This window comes from Streptopelia decaocto (genome assembly GCF_964273445.1).
Source record: "Streptopelia decaocto genome assembly, chromosome: 10".
Taxonomy (NCBI): domain Eukaryota; kingdom Metazoa; phylum Chordata; class Aves; order Columbiformes; family Columbidae; genus Streptopelia; species Streptopelia decaocto.
Genome location: NC_138665.1, coordinates 5,848,528 through 5,871,152, shown reverse-complemented (window position 1 = coordinate 5,871,152; position 22,625 = coordinate 5,848,528). Strand labels below are relative to the sequence as shown.

The 22,625-nt window shown below is 45.1% G+C and overlaps 1 protein-coding gene across 2 annotated transcripts in view; it reads left to right on the top strand.

The window, feature by feature from the left end:
* Positions 1 to 22,116, top strand: part of LOC309444195 (synaptotagmin-like protein 2) — a 77,748-nt gene extending 55,632 nt beyond the window's left edge. Inside the window, exons 3-17 of one of the 2 annotated variants that reach the window (XM_082061828.1) lie at positions 836 to 987; positions 4,754 to 4,847; positions 6,268 to 6,361; positions 6,536 to 6,629; positions 7,252 to 8,373; positions 9,669 to 9,767; positions 11,786 to 11,877; positions 12,358 to 12,459; positions 14,166 to 14,335; positions 15,140 to 15,242; positions 15,847 to 16,008; positions 16,744 to 16,822; positions 17,396 to 17,495; positions 18,431 to 18,636; positions 20,264 to 22,116. In XM_082061828.1, coding sequence (XP_081917954.1) covers positions 836 to 987; positions 4,754 to 4,847; positions 6,268 to 6,361; positions 6,536 to 6,629; positions 7,252 to 8,373; positions 9,669 to 9,767; positions 11,786 to 11,877; positions 12,358 to 12,459; positions 14,166 to 14,335; positions 15,140 to 15,242; positions 15,847 to 16,008; positions 16,744 to 16,822; positions 17,396 to 17,495; positions 18,431 to 18,636; positions 20,264 to 20,409 — 2,815 coding nt within the window. In that variant the 3' untranslated portion in view covers positions 20,410 to 22,116. Of the gene's footprint in view, positions 1 to 835; positions 988 to 2,578; positions 2,674 to 4,753; positions 4,848 to 6,267; positions 6,362 to 6,535; positions 6,630 to 7,251; positions 8,374 to 9,668; positions 9,768 to 11,785; positions 11,878 to 12,357; positions 12,460 to 14,165; positions 14,336 to 15,139; positions 15,243 to 15,846; positions 16,009 to 16,743; positions 16,823 to 17,395; positions 17,496 to 18,430; positions 18,637 to 20,263 lie in introns of those variants that run through there. The other variant, XM_082061829.1, reaches the window with a different exon arrangement.
* The last annotated feature ends 509 nt before the right edge of the window (positions 22,117 to 22,625 follow it).

Below are 22,625 nucleotides of genomic sequence, written 5' to 3'. Positions count from 1 at the left end.
GCAGCCAAATGTGACCCTTCAAGGCTTCACAGTTATTTGGGGTTTTGCCCCGGCTTCCTGGTGAGATTTGGACTGAGGTGGGAGTTTCCCCTGGCCTCTCAGGTCTCACAGGGACCCTGAATTGTGGGTGAGCTGTGGGAGGCAGTGCCAGCAGAAAGGCAGCTAATTCAGCAAGCTGTGGTGTAAAGACAAAATACCCGGAGGAGGGTTAAAAGTACAGGCTAGCAAACAGAGCACTGACAGGTTTAGGTGCCAAAAACCAGCCCTGGGTGTGCCCGAGTAAGCTCAGGGAGGAGAAGCTGTGCTCAGGAAGGCAGCTAACTGTTTGAGTGCCAAAATTGGCCTGGCAGGAGGAGCCAGGAGAGGAGCAGTGTCCAGGGACAGTGCTGCAGGGATAGGCTGCTCCCCTCAACGACATGATTTGTTTCCGTGGTTTGCATCAGATTTGATCCAAAAGGCTTTGCCGCTCGTAAAGAGATTAATGGACAAATAAAACTGAGAAGTGCAAGACCTGCAAACAGCCCCACCCCTTCCTAAACCCTCAGGGCTGCAAAGCAAATGGATGAATCTCCTTGCCAGGTGACTCTGATTTGGATTTGTAAAAATTGAGAGAGGTGAAGGCCTGTGTTTTCAAGGTGCTGTTCCCATTTCAGAGAAAGAATAAATCAACTTTTGTTTTAATGCTGGTTGGAACCTCGTGATTGCAGAGAATAACCTCTGGATCCTTTGTAGTATCAGACAGGGGAATTGTTCAGACAGTTGTTACAAAGGTAGCTCACAGGAAGACAAAACCTTGGACATCTTTTTGGTGTGTAATGTTCTCATTGCCTTTCAGGCGGATACAAGGCTCCATCAAGGATGAAAAGAAGAAGAAGTTTGTGACAGGTGAATGGTTTTCAGAAGTGAAGGCGAAACGGTTTCAGGAAGACTTAGAGGGGCCAGATCTACTTCGGGCATCGATTAGAAGGAAGAAGGGCAAACTAGAAAGTAAGTATGTTAGTGTGGATCTTAAGAAAACAAACTGATGAACCAGAAAAAAGTGGTCAGGTATGGGGTTCTCCCTGTACTGCTGGGGACCAGCCTTTGTGTTGTGATATAGGGATTCTCAGCTAAGCTTTCAGTGCTAGAAAAAATACCAGATTATCAAAGTCAGGGCCACATCTCTGCAAAGGGATGCGGGGCCTCTCTTTTTCTGGCAAGTATTTGCCCACTGCGAGAGGGGAAGGATGCTCCATGCATAGTTTTTTACATGGGAATAATTCCAATGCACAATGTGGTTTTCAAAGGAAAAAGGGCTTTGGGGCTAAGTCTGAATTGTACCCAGGTTGCTGTGCCAGAACAAGGCTATGTCTGGGCCCTTGTGTTAATTCGAAGCAGATGTATTGCGTGTTGTTTGACATGCAGATGAAATCTCATGGTGGTATGTAAAACAGATAAATCAGATTTGTTGACTCGGGGCAGAGCAGATCAGCCCCTTGTTGAACAAGCAGGACTGTGCTTTGAGTCCAAATGCAACCAGCCTGGAGCTGGCACTTTGTGCTGAACATTTGCGCAAAGCAGAACTGGGGATGATTCACATCTGTGCTGGTTTTGTTGGAACTGAGTTAATTTTCTTCATAGTAGTTAGAATCTTTTCAGTAACTAGCATAGTCTTTTGGTTTGGATTTATTAAGAGAATAATGTGATAACATGCTGGGTTTCCCATGCTTTGCCTGGCAAGAGTTAACTTTTTTCTTTCCAGCAATTAAGATGTGTTTCGGAGTTGATATTAAAAGAATGTAAGAACTCACCGATGTTTTGGCTGTTGACTGGGAGAATAAGGACTTTTTCAGCTTCCCAGCTGCAGGTGCAAATAGCTGGGAGGGAGGACAGCAGGACAGCAGGACAGCACCTAGACTGACATCCAGGTTGGTCAGTGAAATATTCCCTGCCATTACTGTCATGCTCCATATAGAGCTAGAGCCAGTTAGTTCAGCTTTTCCAGCTTGTTAGTTCTGTGTTAGTTTGTTAGTTCAGCTTTTGGCCTTTTGCTTTTTTGCTGTCTCAGGGATCAGCTGTTCGGGACCAGGGTGCTCTCTTTTCTGGGACTGACTGTTCAGCGCAACTGGATTTGAGCGTGAGCTGCCATCCGGACCTCTGTTCTTCTGGGATCAGCTGCCCAGGGCTGGAGTTCATGAGAAATTGCCTTGTCCATCACTTATTTTATATATATTGTTATTAGTTGATGGTGCTAGAGCCCTGGAACAGGCTGCCCAGAGAGGCTGTGGAGTCTCCTCTGGAGACATTCAAACCCGCCGGGACACCTTTCTGTGCTGTCTGCTCTGCTGAACCTGCTTTAGCATGGGTTGGTCCCTTCCAACCCCAAACATTCTGTGATTCTGTGACTAATGCTGTTTTAAAAAGGAAGAAGCAAATGTTACTAAATTACTATAGTAATTATATTTAGATCTTGCCCTCTTTATTTCTTTTTCAATTTTTTATTCTTTTTCTCTCTCTTTTTCTGTTATCAGACATATTTTGGTAAAGCATAGGTATAACATGACTTTATTACTTGCTCTTACTTTTCCCACTGCTGTATCACAGCTACTGCAGTGAATATCTTCACCTCGCTGTTCCCTCACACATGAGGGCAGGCACTTCTCTCACTGACTTGTCAGCAAGAGGATTGCACCGGTGAGCGCTTGGCCATCAGGGAACAAGGATGAAGCCCTTTACAAACAGTTTGGCTGTGCAGCTCACATGCAGTAGATGTGCTAAGGGCTTTTGCTTGCCATCTTGACACCTTTTTTTCTTCTGGAAAGATCAGAGACATTCACCTTTTGTCAGCTTTCAAGGTGACAAAGGAGTGTGTGTTCATTTAGCCAAATCAATGTAACATGGTCATGACACTGCTTTAAGCTTTTGATGACTGTGTTAGGGAATGAAATGAGAAAATTCTTGCATGGAAAAGCCCCACTGAGGTAATTGCTGGCATTCCTTTTGCATGGTAAGTGGGCAGAGGAGGAGTGGAAATTCGTGCCTGCACAGGAAAATGCCCAGTGACCTTTTCTGGAGGAGGGTTTTAACCTGCGGAAGGGAGGGTTGCAGGGATCCCTAAGGGTCTTCACAGTTGGTTTTGATTATAATAGAAAACACTAGTAATCAGCAGTAATATAAATCTATAAAATAGATAGATACCATATATTTAAACCGCAGCCTGCAGAGCAGCGCAGATGGGTGACGTTGGTGATAACTTCTCCTCGAGTTTGTGTGCAGTGTATGAGAGCTAAAAATTGTCTAGGAGAGACCATTTGATGCACCCACGGAGGCAAGGCAGCCCCAGTGGCACCGTCAGCCATGATTTCCCCAAGTGTTGGGTGTCTGTGTTTTAGAGTGATGGGAAATGAGTAAAGCAGCTAAAGCGCTAGAGCAGGAGTGGCTGTATACATATGTATATAAATATATGCACGGACAAGTCAAACTGGTCAGGCCACTACTAATTTCTGTTGGAATTTGCTTCTTATTCTGTCTCATTCTAAAGTTAGCAAAGGCATTTTGCTTGTCTTGATGGATTATGAAGTACTAATAACCTGTTTGTTTGTGGTTGTAGAAGCCAGGTACAGCTGTGCTGAGCCATTTGGAAGGGCAGTGATTTGGATGGGAGGAATTGAACACCTCCCACTGCCTCTGCCCACGGGAGGGGGGAGCTCTGTCTGAGGGGCAAGTGGCAGTGAAAAGCAAATATGATGCAATGGCTTTGGATGTGAGGTGAGAAATACATGCAGTCTTTGGTTGTCGAGGTCTTTTCAACGGTGACAGGCAGAGGGAAAACGTGGGAGCTCTGTGTTGGGTTCCTCTGCTTCCAGAGCATCTCCCTCCCTGGGGTCTGAGGCAGAGGGGACGTTGCTCACTGTACAACACAACACGGTGTGATGTGGATATCCCAGCCTGTCCATTGGACCTGTCTGCTCTTGGGCTTAGTGCAGGTTTCTAACCAGATAACAAGCGAGGCTATATTATCGAATGTCACATCTGAATCCTTTGAGCCTCTGATTCTGTTGTGTTGTGTAATAAAATATATCCTAAACAGATCTGGCAGTTTTTGTAACAGGTAGATTTATTCTTTAAAATAGACTGATTTATTCTTTAAAATAGACCTAGCTGCGTGTGAATAAATATGTGCAGAACTTGTTGACTAGACTAAGATCTTTTCTCGGCTGTGTGAGAGTTTAATCCTTTTAATTTTGCAGTAGCAAGAAAGTCTGCTTGCCAGCAAAATGTCTAATGCAACTTTATACCCTGGCAGGCTACTCTAAAGGTTATGGTCTTCTATTGTTTTTTCTTTAGGGTCTTTGAGAGCTTAGAAGACATAGCTGAGCCTTGTGCCAGTAAAAATAACAAGGATCTCCTCATTAACTGTATTGGCCTCCTTTGTTTGCCAAGATCCGATGACTTTGAGTCAAAACAGGAAATGGCTGAATTTAAATCCTGGTACGGATTAACTTCATGGACAGCCACGGCAAGGTCCTGCAGGGGGTTCCAGTGATGGGGCAGCCCACGGGGCCTGGAGCTCCGGCTGCTGCGAGGGGAGCATGGGCGATGCTGCCCAGGGCATCCCTGATGCAGAGCCGCCCGTCAGCCAGCTCCTGTTAAATCCCCAGGGCTTGCTCTGGTGGGGCTCACTTAACAAGCCTTTTCTTTCCCCAAACAAAACACACTGACAATTACAAGTTTAAATAAATGTCATTTCTGGATTGTCTGTGTTGTGTTACAGATGAGGCCAAGGAGCACATCCGGATGGGTCTGGAAAGCCAAGCTGGCCCCAGCGCTGCCTGCCCCGAGCTCGCTGCTGGCGCAGGAGAGCAGAGGTAACCGCTGCTCCTGCAACGCTCTGGCTGCTGCTCCTACTTCTAATGGAAACTGAATGCTACCCATTAAAGCCTGGTCTTTAACTGAGTTTCCAAGACTGTATATGTTATATAGGATATCTTAAAAATCCTTTTTCCAGGAATTGTCAGGATCTCAATCCTCCCCTAATAACTAAGTGCTAATGTGCTTACCACAAAAAGGTCTTTTCCTGCATGATCTGATAAGGGGTCAGTAAAATGGAAGCTGTCTCTAACGTCAGGATATTCTGGTTAGTTTTTCAAAGTAATTATGGTTTTATTTGTTTAATTTTTGCCATGGAGCAACACTAACAAAATGACCTGCTTGAGGAAACTGCCCATTTCCTGCTGGTGCCAGCCTTTGTGTCTAGTGCTCAGCCGTCTCCATCAAGGCTTGTTAGGATTTCACGTTGTGCTGACTGAGCAGAAACACCCACTAAAAGCACTCCACTGAGCAAATCAGTGACCTCACTCAATATTTGTGGATTATGGAGAAGCCATTAAAATATTCACATATTCATTTATTGTTGCTCCCATCTGATTTACATGTTTTGTCAACAGAAGGAGGAATCATTCTTCACAGGTGGCAATTGCTCCAGTTAAATATTAAATATGGGCCTTGACAGCACTTCCAAACCTCTTGCAGCCAGTCACTGGGTATTGCTCAATAAAGGAACCAGAGTGGGCAAGCCTGAGATGCTCCTGCTTTACTGACACAGCAACAGTCATAATGTCTTTTGGGGGTTTGATTAAGTCCTGAAAAGCTTGCTTTGTTTTTCTCATTCAACCCTAAGCACAATGCATTTCCATATTAAATCTTTCCATCTGGAGAGCAGCTACCACTAGACGCTCCCAAAAATGGTAGATACAGTCAAGTAAACTGCCTGTTATATCTGTTCCTTCTGGTTTTGCCCTAACTATCATTGTCATAATCATTCCTGTAGTTTCTAAATCCTCCATCAATGTGGTTACGCCTTTGGCCTGTTCCTTCCTGGGCCGTAGCATGGAGGCACATCTCCCTCCTGCCTGGCTCCTGGGCTCTTCTGGCACTGCTGCTTCCTGTGGCTTTTCCTGTGGTTTCCTCCCAGAAGGGGAAAGTCTGAATAAACCTAGAAGTTGACACCATTGTTTTTATTGAGCAAGCTCTGTACTGACTGCAGTGGGAGACACATTCTTACTCCAAGTTCAGGCCATTTAACGTGTTCCCCAGTCCTTCCAAACAGTAATGGAGAAAATAAACGAAGGTATCGGCTCTGGGCAGCCTTATATTGTGCTGGATCCGTAGATAAAAGTGGCAAAGTAGCTGAGCAGAACTGAGATGATGTTGAAGACCGCCTGATCCCCCTACCAGGCACATCACTACCACTGATCTCCTTGCTCAGGTATTTCTCTTGTCCCACAGATCCAGCACACCTGATCCCGGTACTGCAGAGGAGTGTAAAATCTTGCCAAAACCGAAGCTGAGACTTCCTGTCCCACTGTCTGCATCACACAAGGTAGTACAGGCACAGCCTCTGCCCTTTGTTCTGTTATACCTTGGACCTTCATACAGGTTGTACCTTCTGGCAGGTGCTCCACAGGCTGCTTGCCTTGGTGTCTGTGCTCAAATAAAATACATTTTCCCAATCTTGCTGGTTGATATACACTCATAGGGTTTGTTTTCCCTTCAGAGATCCAGTATACATGATGTCTCTTCCTCAGAGAGTGACACTGGAACAAGTCCCTTTGTGGCTGCAGCAAACGGCTTGCATATGTCTAGAAAAGGTAAGGTTCTTGTTCAGTGAGCCATTGGTGGTTTTGGTGTTCAACATCAAACACCAAGAGACAAGGTGCTTTTTTGTGTGTGTAGAAGTGAATGACAAAGAGTGTTTCTTAGCATGGCATGTAAGAATGGGTGGCCAGTATTTGTATGAATTACACCCAAGGCAGCAGAGACCAAGAAAAGAAATCCAGTGACTAAACCTTCTGGCTCTCAATACATTTTAAACTGAGTTCTTGGCTCACAACTCCTTAATCCACAGATCCAAGTTACCTTCTCTTCCCTGCCTTGAATGTATAGTATATTTTTAGTACATAGCAAATAGCCAGTAGGAAAGCTGTCAAACTGAAAGCAAAGCTGTGAACAAATCCCCAACTCACAGCAACCCTTTAGAGCTCAGTGGATGTTTTTCCGCATCCTGTTGCAGAGAGAAGGGCTGGGGTTTTCAGGGCTTTCTTCGAAGGGAAGGGGGCTTGCTAGGGTCTCAAAATGGGCAAGAATTAGGAATATATTAATGGTTTCTGGAAACTCTCCCTGGCTTCTCTTTGAGAAGCTGCAACCCAAATCTTCTGGGGAAATACAATGTGATGTGGTTGGACAGTCTGTGAGCATTTGTTGTTGTTGTAGGTCACGGAGAGCCTCCATTGCCCACCAAGCTTTTGGAGGATGCTGTGCCTCAGCCCAGCAATACAGCTGAAGGAGAAGCTGTTGATGGATCTGCTGGCACCACAGTGGGTCCAAAAACTCCACCTGAAGAAACTTTTGCTCCCAGCAAGATACCAATTAAGAGGAAACCAAGCAGATCTTCCCCCAAATCCGAGCAGTTTGTGAATCACATGGGGCTGGCAGAGAGCAGCCTGCCAAAGAGAGAGCTGCCAGCAAGTCCCAAACCACTGACCACAGAGGGGGAAAGCAGCCAGGCTGTGAAGCAAGGTGGGAACTATACAATCTCATCAATGAGTAACAAAGAGGAGGATTTTGGCCTCGATCGTGAACACTTCAAGAACTTGAAGAACTTCTGGGAGAAAGGAGCAGAATCTGCAATGGTGGGGAATGTGCCGGAGGCCCCGAGCGGGGTGGAGGCAGACAGCAGGCAGTTCAAGCTGTGCCGCTCACTCTCCGTGCAGCCTGGGCAAGGCCAGAATAGTGAAGAAAAACCTGGTGTCTTTCCCAAAACAAGAACCCCTTACAAAAGGACAATAACCTTGTCTTCTAGTGAGGAAGAACCAAGCTACGTGGCCCCTGCAAGGAAGGGTTCAGTTGCCGTCATTCCTAGATCCACGTACACCAAGGGCAAAGGTGGCCTGGTTACAAGGAATAACTCGCTGAGTGAGAGCAATGGGAAGCTGCCAGTGCCGGAGGAAGAGAAGATGGCACAGCGCTGCTCCAAGAAATCCAGATTGCCTGTGCGAGCGCCTTCCGTCAAAGTCGAGTCGCCTACCAAAGAAGTGTCTGGCAGCACGTTTGAGCCAGAGACGCCTACAAACGAGCTTATCGTGGCAGAAGAGCACAAGCATACAACAAATTCCTTGGCGAACAGTGTGCAGATACTGATCGAGCCTGTGCTTACAGATGGTGAAAATGATTGTGAGAAAGAGGAAAGATCTAATCTGGGCACTCATGACAACATGGAAATAAATGGAGAGCTACCTAAGGAGAAAACCTGTGAGTCTTCAGACAAACCAACAGCCAGTGAACCAGCTACAGAGAGAGAAGCCGTTCAGGGAATGGACTCAGCTGTTTACTCAGGTACTGAGGGCTGTAACTGCACCATGTGAAATCCCAACAGAATCATTCCTAAGCCTGTGTTCTTCCCTAGCCCTTCTGCATTTTGCACATTTTCTTCATTTGTCTATTTATCCTATATTGCAATTTGTGCAGAGTTTGCATGTGTGGAATGCGTTTAGCAAACAGCTCTGGAAACAAATCTTGTGTTGCACAGTGCGAGTGTAAAAGGAGTCAGAGCCCCGTTCCCTCCTCCCTGCTGCCAGCCCTCCTGCCTTACCTGCAAGCACCTCTGCACGGGACAGCCCTGTTTCTTTAGCACTGCCTACAACAGGTCACAGGAACTTACTGTATTTCCCTCACTGGGAGGACTGTACTCGATCTTCAGGTGTGGGGCTGGAGGAATCCTTTCTGGTGGTAGAGATAAGACTGACACAAGTAGAAGAAATAAAATGTGAAGGAAAGTGTTTAACAAATACCTTGGCTGTTAGACTACCGTGATATAACGGCTGGTTGTCAGTGCTTAAATGACATTCTGGGTCTATTGGGAATGCACAAGTGAATTTGGATATAAAACTGCAACCAAAGTGGACTGAACAAGGAGTCTGATCTCTCTGGGTTCTGGTACCATGTTCTCAACCATGATTGTGTCAATAGTATCAACACTTCATCATCCTCTTCCTCTGGGTTTGATGGGCTCTTGTAGTGACTGTTACTATGAGCAAAAGCTATTGTTAATTGTAGTTCGTTTTACATGTGGGCTCTGATTGCCCACAACTCTGCTCTCTGCCAAGTAAAGACCTAGGAAGAGAGAGCTTTTTCCAAATTTCCTGTCCTCATGTACCTGGGTAAGACCTGTTTAAGAGGATTTTCCATAGACTCGACTGACTTTTATTTTTTAACTGTATTATTTCTTGGCTTATTTCCTACATCATGTAACATGTCTATGAAAACCCTGAGTTGCGCTTCAGGTAAACATAAATATTTCCTTTCTATACCAGATCATTCTTCTGTTTCTCAGGGGTTTTTGCCTGATTATTACATTCATTTCAGGATTATATTAGCAGATGGCTGTGTGGCACAGGAAGCTCTTTGCAAGTGCTGGTGTGTTTTAGGGCCTGGGTTAATCCAGTGTTTATGTTTCCCATCATAGTGTAAAGTGCACTGATGATTTGAAGGCAGCCCTGTGCAATGTAACTGCAGTGTGCTCTAAGCAGAGTGAACAAGCCAGGAGGGGCACACACACACATGCTTGTTGACACACTGCCCGTTTGTGTTTATTTATTTACCATGTTGATTTGGCTTTTCATGTATTCCAGAGGAAGATGGGGATCATTCTCCTGCCGCTCAGGCATTGGCCCGAGCAAATAGCATTAATCTTGCAAAGAGCATGGTGAACATTTACACAACCACAGAGAGTGAGTAACATCTTTTTTTCTCCTTTTTGGTTTACATTCCCTGAAGATAATATATTATGCCCATGTTCGCATCCCTGGTGCTTCTGCGTGTGTACCAGGCAAGGAAAATGACATATTGTTTCATCATCAAATTAGAGAGCTTCTAGTGCCTAAAATTAAATTCAGAGCCAGGCAACTGCAGCTAGATTGATGGTGTGTTACTCAGTGTCTTCAGCAAAAAAACACACAGGCTTCAAAGGGTTGGCAAGAAGCTTGTGCCCGTCTCTCCTCGTCCCCCACGGAGCACTGGGGGACCCTGGCAGCCTGGGCAGTGGGTGGATCGGGGGTGCCAGACCTCGCATCCAGCATGTGAGTCCTGCCGCAGGCTCCTGTCACGCATTCACTGGGTTTGCTGAGCTCGGAGCAGACCCCCTTTGCTGGACTGATCTCCTGGGACATGCTTTATGGTGACAGTTTCCACCTGAAAAACCAAGAGAAGCTATGGAGAAGGCAACAAGCAAGCAGCAGCAAAGCTGAAGAAGCCCATGGCCAAGAAGCCTGTCTGTGCCATCAAGAAGCTCAAGAAAGCTGCAGCTGAGGAAGGCGGGCTGAAGGGAGGCAGCAGCAGCTTCTGTGGCCAAGAAAGCAAATAGAAGTCCCCGAAAGGTGAAAACTGGCAAGCCCAAGAGGACAGTAGAGAGCTTGTGTAAAAGCAAAGCGGTAAGGCCAAGGCTGCCAGTCCTGAGGTGAGCAGCTGGGAAGGCAATGCCCAAGAATGGGTAAAGCTGCTTAGAGGAAATGATTGAGCCTGCTTAAGTAAACCCAACCCTTTGTTTTGGGAGGAGGGAGAGTCCCCTTCGTGTCGGTGTGAAGGCACCCCAGGGTGGGACACACAGCGTGGCCCTGGGACTGTCCCCACCCATCCAGTAGCCTCCTGGCAAGCATGTGCCCTGTCCTGTGGAGCGGCAGCATATGTCACACAGCATGGTGGCTCCAGACTTCAGGTCTTAGGTGCGTTGCTGTTCAGTGACGTGGTCTTTACACAGACAGCCAAGATTTTAGCATCCCTTTATTAAAGCATATTTAAAGCCGTAAAATTTATCCTCAGAGACCCTCCTCTGCAGAGGTACACCTACTTGTTTGCAGTGTAACAAGTAGTCTGTGGAGTGGGCTAGATTTAATGCTTGGCTCATGTTTGGAAATAAGAATAGTAGCTATCAAAAGAATGGTAAATGATACAAAAGGTGAGTCATATTAAAAGAAAATGGGAAAGAAGCTCTTGGGCATTTTGAGCATTGATGAATGTATCATCATGGCCAACATGCCAAACAAGTGTGTATATGTGCATGCGTGTTTATGCACAAATATCTTCTACAAACAAGTTATTTTGGGATGAAGACAGTCCTTTTCAAGGGAGTTATGGAGAAAAGATAAAGCTAGAATGAAGAAGTTTTATTTAGACATTTAAGCAGTGAAGTAACCATCTTTCTAAGTTGATATGAAGCTTTCTGAATTACTTTTCGCTTAGATATCAGGCTATTGTCCACCTCTTTGTCTAGCAGAGTATTTGAGAGGTGTATGCAAGGTGAAATTGTAGGTATCAATATTTTAGAGTTATTTTGTACAGGGCAATGTGCTATGAGATGAAAATGTGAGCATGTTTGGTTTCTTTGACGAGGAGGCAGACGTGTATGGTTTTAGTCTAAATTAAATTGCACTGAGAAAGTGGTGCAAACAAGATAACACATCCTTGGGCTAATGAATAAATTAGATTAGCCGCTAGAGGGAGTTTGCACGCTCCCACACATCGAATGGAAACACATTGAAAATAGCTTTAAGATGTTAGGTATTACAGCAGTTTTTGTCTTGGGGAGGGACAGCTTCCATGGCAGACGAGAGAGACAGGACAAGTAGGTGGTACTCTGATGCCTCCCACAAGCTTTTCCTCTTCCCTTGTGCCCTTAAACAAAAATGTGACTTTCTTATGTTTTCCTGATTCTGACAAGATATCTTGATGCCTTTTTTGTTTGTACCTACAGCATACAATAAACCTCATTTGATACCCCATCAGTTTCTTGAACCTGAAAGAGTCAAAGAGCTGAGCAGATCCTCTCCTCTCCTGTTGTCTGAGGTAGGCTAGATGCCAGAAATGGCTGGAATCACATTTGCAGCATCCCCTCAGTGGCAGTTGGTTTCATGAGAATGTTTCTCCTGGGCCCCAACAGTATTTGCTTTAGGGCATGCCTGCGTTATGTCATAACTAAATGAGAAAAGCCTTAAGAAAAAAGCCCTCAGTAACCCAGAGGAGCCCTGGTTTCCTATCTCGAGTCCTGGTTTCCTATCTCAAACCCTGGTCTCTGTCTCAAACCACACTATTCTGTGCCCTATCCAAGAGCCCTGGCGGTTGCTTGCAGCTCTGTTTGGAGGCAGTTAATGATGACGTTGGCTGCCGGTCGGAGGGAGTGCCTCTGGGGAGACTCCCTGCGCTCTCCTCCACTCTCCTAACCTGATCGCTGCTTAATGGGACTCTGCTGAGCTATTGGCTTGTCGCTGTGGTGTTGCGAAGTGCTCACACGGCAGAGCTTAAAGATGCTTGTTATTTTCTGAGCAGACTGAATCAGACACGGCTTCGGAAATCAGCTTCCAGTTTAACAAGCACAAAAAGACGCCTAGTGTTGGCAGCCACTCGTCCGACATGGCATCTGTCTCCTCGGTAGGTATTTAACACGTACATCTCGCTAGATAGTGTTTCTCCATCAGATGCGATGATGCTGCGTTTAGGCTGGTACTGATGATGTGGCCTCCGGAGTATCCTGTTGGTTTCTGCGTGGTACATTATTAAAAGAACGGCGATGGTTAATTACTTACTTGCATTAAAGAAGTGTCTCCAGGTACCATCTCAAATCAGAGTCATTGTTAGACAGATTCACAGTAAGCGATAGTCCCCACTCCGAAACGCGGATGCTCTGGAGCCTGGCGGCGTGCAGGAGAGAGGGGGCCTGTTTCTGGGTAGGGAAATGAGGCACACAGCTGTCAAGTGGCATGTTTGTGGCTCAGCTCTGGAAGAGCTGGGACTGCAGACAGGTGCCCTTCTCAAGCTCATCCTTCACTTTATCCACAGACTCAAGGGAACTCAAGAGTTGGAGAGCAAAAGTGCGATTTAGTGCTCCAGCTTCCAAGGAAAGCTGAAAAGAGCTGAGTGTGTTCAGTTGGGCATTTTTAAAAGATTCCTTAGAACAGTGTGGGGGGGTGCTGCTTAAAAGTGCTTGAATTCGCTTTATTACTCTCACAGGTATATCCGAGGTGCATATGTGAGATTTAAAGAATATATATGAAGCAAAGGTGGTAAGGAGAGGTCATGAATGTAGATAAATGTGTTGAAAAACCCTTGAAATTTGGGGCACGTGAGTCCTGCTAATCTAGAGAGTCTGGGAGCCATAAATGAGCTGTTTGTGTCCAAGTCACACAGGTGTTCTTGGAAATCTCACTCAGGCTTCTTTGCTGGGGTGAGTATCCTGATGGGATGGTAAATGCAGCTCTAAGGACCGGGAGGAGATATTTAGCAGATTATTTTGATTATGATAGAATGACATTCAGAACCAGAGGATGTAGGGGAAAACAGAGAAGAATTGGGTTAATTCCTAGGAAAGTTTTTTGATAAATGTTCATGACTACCACAGAAAAGTGCATAGAGGGTTAATTATTTGCTTTGTAAATGGCATTAGCTTTTATGTTTTCCCATGAGGAATCATAAGTGATTGGTGCAATAGAAAATTCTCTCATCTTTCTGGAGATGTGTTTTGGTTTTGCTTCATTGCTTTCTGCCAGTGAAAGACAAAGCCTTCAAAAAAGAACCCCAAGGCCTATGGGCAAATGCAGTCTGTTCTGGGAAAGCAAGGGACTCTTGGGTGCCTAGCTCCTGATTTGTACCTGTAGAAATACCATTCTGCCGTGCCTTTGTGCCAAGTAAATGCACACAGGCTGTCTCTGGTGGATCAGTGGCTTTTCAGGACGGGTTATATCCGTTTCTGTTCTGCACAGGATAGCAGCTGTTTGTACTGTAAGCACAGAGAAAGGGAAGAGACTTGTTTACCTCCCCCAGTAATATTTGACTCTGTTTCCCAAAGCTTTGGGATTTAGGAGTGAAAAATCTTCTGCATTTATTGAGCATTTCAGAGAATAGTGCTTCTAAGTTCTGGGCTAGGATAGTACATCCTTGTGAGACCCTTATTTGGGTTTTCTGACTCTTGCTTCTTTGAGCACAGCTGCAGATGTGTACCATTTCTGTGTCAAGGACACAATACTGCATAAGGACAGACATTGCAGATTATTTCTCTGGGAATGCACATTCTTTGTCCAGAAACCAAGTCAGGACGGTGCCGATTACATTGGCACTGACCTTGCTCTTCCTCCTGGCAGGTGAGTGGCAGTGTGCTCAGTGTCTACAGCGGCGATTTTGGGAGTGTGGATGCCCAAGGTACCGTGGAGTTTGCTCTAGACTATGACGAGAAGAACCGGGAGTTCCAGGTTCATGTGTCCCAGTGCAAGGACTTGGCTGTTGTGGATGAAAAGAAAGGCAGATCTGACCCGTGAGTGACGCTTTGGTGCCTTGTGACTTCTACATTACTTTATTTTGTGTTCAAGAGGATTGTTTTTTCTGATGTTTTCTCTTTTAAAATGTCATGGTTTCCTCCTTCCTTCAGACTTCTGGTGCATGCTTACTGCTGGGACTTTCCTAGCTGATGGTTCTGGAACCATTGGCATCAGTAAATATGTTGTTACAGACTTAGATTTGAACAGATTGAGAAAGCTTTGATCACTACAAAAACAGTTCCTGTTATCACTGGAATATGTTCTCTCTTCATCCATGTGAACCTTGATCTGCCCATGGTGAATACACTCCAGTAAACCCACACATCTATACGGAAAGAAAGTCCGTAAAGACGTGCTATTAGGGGCACAATGGTAGTTGTGCAGGGGTTAGTGATCTCTAGTTTAAAAGATGATGGAAAGGAGCTTGGGAGTAAACCCTGAGAGAGAGACTTAAAGACATTCCACCTTGTTCCTCCTCTCTAATTTCACCCAGATTTTGAATGCACAGAGATGCTGGAGTTACAGGCATTTCAGAAAATAGCTATATGACCTTTCTGGCTTCCCATATTGCCTGGATGGCTGCCTGTTCTGAATGTTGGTGGCATCCACCCATCTCCAGTGAGATTTATAACTTCACATGCAAGCCAAGTTAATATCCTAGTGGGTCTCTAAATTAGTTTCGTCTTCAAAGAGCCAACCCCAGGTCTTTTATTCCCATGTTACAATTCACAAGTGCTGCCCACTTATTGGAGCTTGACAATACAGAACAATATCCAGCTGGAGTTTGTTTTCTTTTTCAGGTATGTTAAAACTTACCTGCTCCCAGACAAAGCTAGAATGGGTAAGAGGAAAACTTCAGTGAAGAAGAGGACAGTGAATCCCATTTACAACGAGGTGTTACGGGTGAGAACAAATACATGCTCTGAAAACCTGTGCTGTAGCAGGAAGCTCCAGCGGGCCAGGTCTGCAAAGATCCTGCCCTCTTGGCCAGACTTTTCCTCCTGCCAACGCTGCAGGTTTCTCTGCAGCTGTCTGTGTGGCACACAAGATTTCTCTCTCAAAACCACACAGTGATCTTTGGGTGAGGTCGGGACCTGCAGCCTGAGCTGTCTTCAGCCAGAGCAAGGGGTGCTCTTCTTCCCTTCCCGGGTGCGCAGCCATGAGACTAGTAAGAAACGACTTTGTCGTTTGATCTTACTCATCAAAGCCTAGAGGATTGTTTAACAATGCCTGGGCCTGTGTTAATAATTAAAAAAAATATTGGTTCTGCCCTGTGGGAAACTGAGTGCTAGGTTTCCCTGTGCTCAGCAAAAGCCTTGTCATGGTAGTAGTATTGCTGCAGGACAAAAAAAGCGGAGTTCGGAGCAGGGCCAGTCCCTTAGTGCAAGTGTGGAGTGGGTTTGAGTGTCTCAGTCAGAGATTATTCAAACTTTTGAGTAGTTTATTTTGGATTGTGAAAGAAACAGAAGAAAAACTTGAACAACCTGACTTCTCTTTCTTCCTCCAGTATAAAATAGAGAAAATGGTACTGCTGATCCAAAAATTAAATCTCTCTGTTTGGCACAACGACCCACTGGGACGTAACAGTTTCTTGGGAGAGATCGAAATAGACTTGGCCAGCTGGGACTGGAGCAACAGGAAACTCAACTGGTACCCACTGAAGCCCCGAGTAAGTGCATCTCAGCTGCAATCCTGCTTCTGGGACCAACCATGAGCCTTTAGGCATGGCAGAAGTTCCTCCTGACTCCTCTGAGGTCTTTGGGTGGTGTGGTGGAGCAGAACAGCCTGAATTGTACCTAGGGAAGTGCAGTAAAACACCCGCAAGCCCTGGACATGTCAGTGCAGCATTCAGTGCTCTGAACATCAGCCTTCTTGGGTCTTATTTGGTGACTGATCTGTAGGGACACCTTCATTAATGTGATCTGACACTGATCAGCAGAAACTCTGACATGACTTTGCCTCCCTCTCTACTCACATAAAGACCATCCCTTAGAAACAGACAGCAGAGTACCAGGTGATGCAGTTGAACAAGCTTTGAGAGGTAAATATTCAGGCGCCACTTTTTTGTAAAGCCTGTACAGATTCCTGCATGCTTCTGGATTCAGAGGTCTGATTTTAGATCCTGTTCCATAAAATAAAGGACATTTGTCTATCAGAACTAGGGTTCTTAATTATGTCCAGCTGGACATGTTTGACAGGGCAGCCTCACTCTGAATCCTCAGGCTTTTGGTTCTGAAGGACTGAGTTTGAGAACAAAGGCCCAAAGAGGGGAGCTGCCCTGAGAACAGGCTGCCCCAGCCATGCAAAATCAGAGTGGGTCCGTTTGTGCCCCTCCACCAATCACAAAAGCTTGCCATGTTTACACAATCCCTCATTTAGTCAATCGTAATTCTTTCTGTTTCAGAGCCTCTCAGCTGTTAATGGTGTGGATCATCGAGGAGTGATGAATTTGTCTATCAAGTACGTCCCTCCAGGAAGCCTAGGTAAAATGTGTTTCATGCATTAGGAACCGTTGCCCGTGTGCAGTCATGCAACTTGCAATGCCTCGTCTGTTTAAGGGCTGGTTAAAGAGTAATCTCATTACAGCAGGATCTTAGAGATCAGCACATAGGCACAACCAGGAGTGCCCGATCGCACTGTCTGCAGCCTACATCTGATTTTCACATCTGGATTTATTGGGAGAGAGGAAAGGCTCAACAACCTCCAGCTCATCTGCTGTTTTGAGCACTGGGGGCACTGTAGGGTGCTGGGATGTGGTAGCGGCAACACACAGCCCCTCTTTCTGTGGGGCAGGCGGAAGGTTGGGTTTGCCCAGCAGTTCCTTCTCCTCTCCTGTTTCAAAGCAGCATCAGCACATGGTGTCAGGGGTCTCCTGTGAGTGTGGTGGGGTGGCAGCAGTGCTGTGGCAGCCGGGGGTACAGGGTTCACAAGGGAGTGAGTAGGCAGAGAAGTTGTGTTGCTGCTCCCTCAGGTCCCTGGAGCGAAAACCTGTCATTTTGCTATTCTAGCTACTGTAAGGTCTGCCACAATCGTTTTTCTTTTCTCCTGAATGGCAGGTCCCAAGAATCCTCCCTCTGGTGAGGTTCACATTTGGGTCAAAGACGTCAAGGACCTGCTGCAGTTGCGTCCTTCGGGAGTTGACTCCTTTGTGAAATGGTGAGTGCGTGAGCATGGTCTTGGCTTTGATCCTGGGGCAGTGCCTCCACCAAACAGTACGTTTTCTTCTCTTTTCTCAGGCTCACCTAGCCGTGCCTCCATACTGTAAAGCCTTTCCTGTTGCTTTGGGCTCTACAGAGGAGCATTGCCCTTGTTATTCACTCGTGGCTAAATTAGGAGAATCCTTACTGTGATAAAGCTTTTGGTCAATCACTGTCTGTGACTCACTCAGTGATTTACCTCAATAACATCAGAGTGAAAGGAATATGTGGGGCCTGCACCTCAGCACAGGGTTTTAACGTGAAGTTGCGAATTTTGCCTTGATATGGGCTTGCATGCGAATTTTGAGAATTTGTTATGGGCTCATCAGAACTATCATACAGTTGGATTCTGCTTTGATCTTTTCCAGAATTTAGTATGTGCATGTTTTCTGCAGCGCGCAACATCAGTTCTCCTCTTACATGGGAAAAGGTGCTGCAAATATTCCAGAAAATTAAAACTCTTTTAAGGAGATTTTGAGATATTTTCAGTACTTAGAAGTGCTCACCATGTTTTTTGTATATTTTAAATCCGTATAGAGTTCTCCTGCAGAAGGATTTGCTGCTCAGGAAGCTTAGCTAACCATTTTAAAATGTCCTCTTAGTGATGAAAATTTATGAAAATAGAAATATGTGAAAGTAATGTCCATTTTTTAATGTGAAATTTTAAGCAAGTAGCTTCCTTTCTGAAAATGTTTCCTTTTAAAATGGATTTTCTTGAAGTTAAATCTGTGAATTATTAACATTTTCCATTAAATCTACATAGATTCTTATGTTGAGACCCAGTTCTTCCTTTCTTCAGAACTGAGGATTGTTTAGACTGAGGAACTTCGTAGGAACCATTCAAATCTCAGTTGATACTCTGTACGACATGCTGTATTTTTCCTCTTCCCAAAGCTATGTGCTTCCAGACACCAGTAAGAAGAGTTACCAAAAGACCCGAATCATCAAAAGAGACACAAACCCTGTTTTCAATCACACTATTGTATATGATGGCTTTCATACTGAGGACCTAAAGGATGCCTGTGTTGAATTGACTGTGTGGGATCATGAAAAACTTACCAACCATTTCCTCGGAGGAATCAGGCTGGGCCTCGGGACAGGTAAGTGGTTTCCTTTGCGTTAAATAAATAGTGTTAACATGTCGCTGAGCCACAAGATATAATGGGAAGTTGCAAAGCATTTTCCTGATGGAAACTCTCAGTAATTAGTGAGACTCTTGGTACTTGTGCTGTGTCGGGATGGAGGGGGCCCTGGTAACATGACAGCAACCCTCTCTTCCCACATTTTCTGCCAACGTCAGCGCTGAGGTGCGACAAAACTCTGGAATCTCCTCGGTCCATCGGAGAGTTTTCCTGCTGTTACAGGAAAACAGACAGTGTTACAAATCAGCATTATATTGCTGCTTCTCCCAGGGAAGAGTGCTCAGATGAAGACAACTGGAATGCCATGTGGGACAGCACCACCTGGTGACTCTGTCCACATCACCTCCTCCCTTCAAATGCTTTGGTAGCAGGAGTAACTCATATTTGAAAAACGGGGTGCACTACAGTAGTTGATAGGGTAGGTAATCAGTACCGAGGGTACACCATCTGGAATTAAATCACAAACTGGGAGAATGGAGTTGTCTGGCTGTAGACTAAGGTGTTATTGGTCTGGTTTTGTTTTTATTTAGACGGTGTAATGCTGGAAGACCTCAGCAGAGGTGCCATTTGCTCCACTGGGAGACAGTCACTGTCTCTGGGAGTTGATGGCATGAGATTCCAGTTCAGAGAAGGACTTAAACCTGTGCTTAGCTGAAAGTGTCCTGCTTCAATGGGTTTACTTATCCTTGAAGTTAGGAAAATTCCAATAGTTTTAAGACAAAATTGTAAAAGCAGATGGGACCATCTGCCCTTGTCCAGCTGTCCATCATGGAGGTTTGTCCCTCTCTAAACATTCTATCCTAGCTTTCAGTGTAGCCCGCACCCAGGCTTTAACAGATAGCATGTTCATCTTCGGATTTTTATAAGTGTGATATCCAAGGTTTTCTAAACTATTTATTGTTAAGCAAGAGGACTCTCTGAGATGTGAAAGGCAAATGAAAGATGTCAGAACATTGCACTAAAGGATATCTGTTCCTTGAGGGTATCAGGAAAAGGCTCATAACAACTGGGAGGTCTGCCTTGCAGGTACACATATATTTATTGTATTTGCTTGTGTAATCTCTGTTTTCAATCTCTAACCTGTCACCCGGAGGGCTGTTATCTATTCAGTGGAAGTCACAAGAAGAAGAAGAATCAAGATGTAAAAATACCAACTACAAGATAAGCTGTGATCTGTACACACGTTTCCACTATCATATGTTTGATTCCTATACAGATGAAGTGTAGAGCAAGATAATTTTGACAAATACCCCACCTTGTCCACAAGAAGATCTTTTCAAGGGAAACCCAAGCCTTTTAGACCTTCTTTACCATTCTGAAAGATACAGAAAGGGCTTGAGCCCAGTGTTATTTTCCTTGGCAGGTTATCTTTTGGGTTCTTGCATATTGTGGTTTTTCCATTGACTTCATTCTGAACACTGGTGTAAAATGGAGGCCATGAGCAGAACAGGAGGTGATTAGGGTGCAGCTTGCTGAAGGGGAGTCAGCACCTTTTATGTTAAGATACTGCCTGCAACAGTTACACCCCATGGAGTATTTGTGCATGGAGTAGCTCTCAGTGTTGTGGTTTTCTTGTTCTTGACAGGTTTGAGCTATGGCATCTCTGTGGACTGGATGGACTCCACGCAAGAGGAGGTGGCCTTTTGGCAGGAGATGATGTCGGCTTCCAATGAATGGATCGAGGGATTGCTGCCACTGCGCTCGCTGGCAGGGAGGAAAAAACTGAAATAACCTACCGCTCGTGCCATAGAATGGCTGAACGTGTTCGTTAGAATTAGGAAGCTTCCTGCGCTGAGGTGACAGAGACCAGCCACGTGGCTGGGAAATGCCAGGTTAATAAGGCAATTGCTGAACAGCACTTTGGAGATGTTAAATGTTAAGTACTAATTAATTCCCTGACAGAGGACATGGAGGATGCCAAACTGATGCTATACTTGATTTTGACCAAGAAGAAACATCATTTGCTTTTTTATTTAATCATTTATATCCAGTACCTTTGAATTCCATTAAGCTCTGGGAACACTGGCAGAAGGAAAAGGAGATAATAGATTATTTTTTTTTACTGTTTCTTGTGCCATATTTTTTTTCTGTGCAGAGTTGTAGTTGTACTAAAGCAGCAGTATGGTATTATTCATATTCCCCTGCAAGTGGTACACTTTGTACTTGATGTAGAATTGCTCCAACTCACCAGCAGCACAGTCTGAGAATGGGAGCTTTGCTGGTGATAACACGTCTCTAACATGAGGAAAATTGAGATCCAAGGTGAATCTAAAGAAAGAAAGGACTATTTGAAGCAGAAAATGAAGGAACCTGAGGAGGATAACAGTGAGGAATTCAATATATTAATTTATTTCTGCTTTAATATGAAAGAGAGGAGTGGTGGTCCTGCAACTAGTGGGATTTTGCCACAAGGGGCTGTTTTCCCCACCGGCTTCCCCAGTGACCTCAGGCAAGTTTCTCTGTGAAAGGACCGTTTCGGTGCAATATAAACTGACGTGCTTGCCCAAATGTAAAATACGGTTACGTTGCTAATGGGCCTAATTGCACCTTTGAAATGCCTTGTGTGTGCAAAACATTTCCTACAGTGATGTAGGAAACAGAGTCACGTTAGCCTGGTGTGACGGGTCAGGAGAGAAAGGTCGGAACAACGCTGGAGCGCAGGAGTTGTGAGCTGGTGGGAGAGGTAAGTGGGGAGTGAACAAACTGCCTGGGGGGCTCCTGCCCCTTGGGGTTTCCCTTCGCTTGGTGCCCCTGGCTGGAACTGCCTTTGTGCCGGTCGCTTGCAGAAACGTTGCGTCCGGCACATCAACCGTGGCAGAGTGGCGTTGTGAACGCATTTCGAAATGCGGCTTTGTCATTCCTGTTTTGGATGTATATATTGTGATTAAATAGAATGCTGTTCTCTAGTCATCAACTGGTGTCCTTGTACCTATTTATAGCGTGGTCTGAGTAACAAAAAAGCAAGCAGAAGAGGTGTTAAATTTTGTCATGCCAAAATGAACCAGTTTTGCCCAATGGCAAGTGAAATGTCATGGAGACATGTTTTTATAGCTAGATTTTGGCTTTGTGAATATATTTATATTCTTCTTTAACATATTGATTTTATTTAACTCAAACTCAGCATAAATTTTCAGCTTAGCAAAGATGGTTGTAAAGAAATGAATGGAAAAATGTGCACTTAAAATAACAAGACTTTTTCATGAAATGGAAGATTTGGGAGACAATCAGCAGCTTTCGTGGAAAAAAATGAAGATGGTTTAGCAATTAGAAAAATATAGTATTATACTTTGAAATGTACTAGTCATAATACAGAAAGCACTAAGAGAATATCTGTAGAGCAGCAGAATTAAATAATGACTATCTACTGAAGGACCTGATCTACGTAGCATGTCAGCCCAAAGGTACTTTGTGTGGGCTCCAGCCTGGCATGTATTGTTCACCGAGGTTTGGTCGTTTATTGCCTTTGTGGGATAAAATAACAATACTGGGCTTAAGATGGGAGTTTCTAAATTATTACCTGTACCTGCTTAGGTGCTGAACACGTGAATATTTATGCCTATGTATAATTCAACTACTCGGAGGAGCCCTGCTCATTGGAGCAATGGCTTGGAGCAGGGGAGTTACCCATGGGGCTGCTGCTCTTGGTTGGTAACACTGGGGGCTTTGGCTCGGGCAGGTCTGGGTCTCTTCCCAGAGGGTTCAGCTGACTCCTCTCCATCACAAAAATGGAGTCATCCGCCTCCTCCTCCTCCTCCTCCTCCTCACGTGCAGGATTAGCACATGCGGTTGCAATGATGTTGCCAAAACTGCTGTTTCTGTCAGTGGAGCTGGAAATGTTCATGTTGGTGTTTCAGAAAATTATCATCTTTTCTGTTGGTGGTGCCAATAAAGGGAGAAAAAGGGGGTCAGTGGGCCAGTTTTGTCTCAGCACTGTTGCTTTTGTGAAC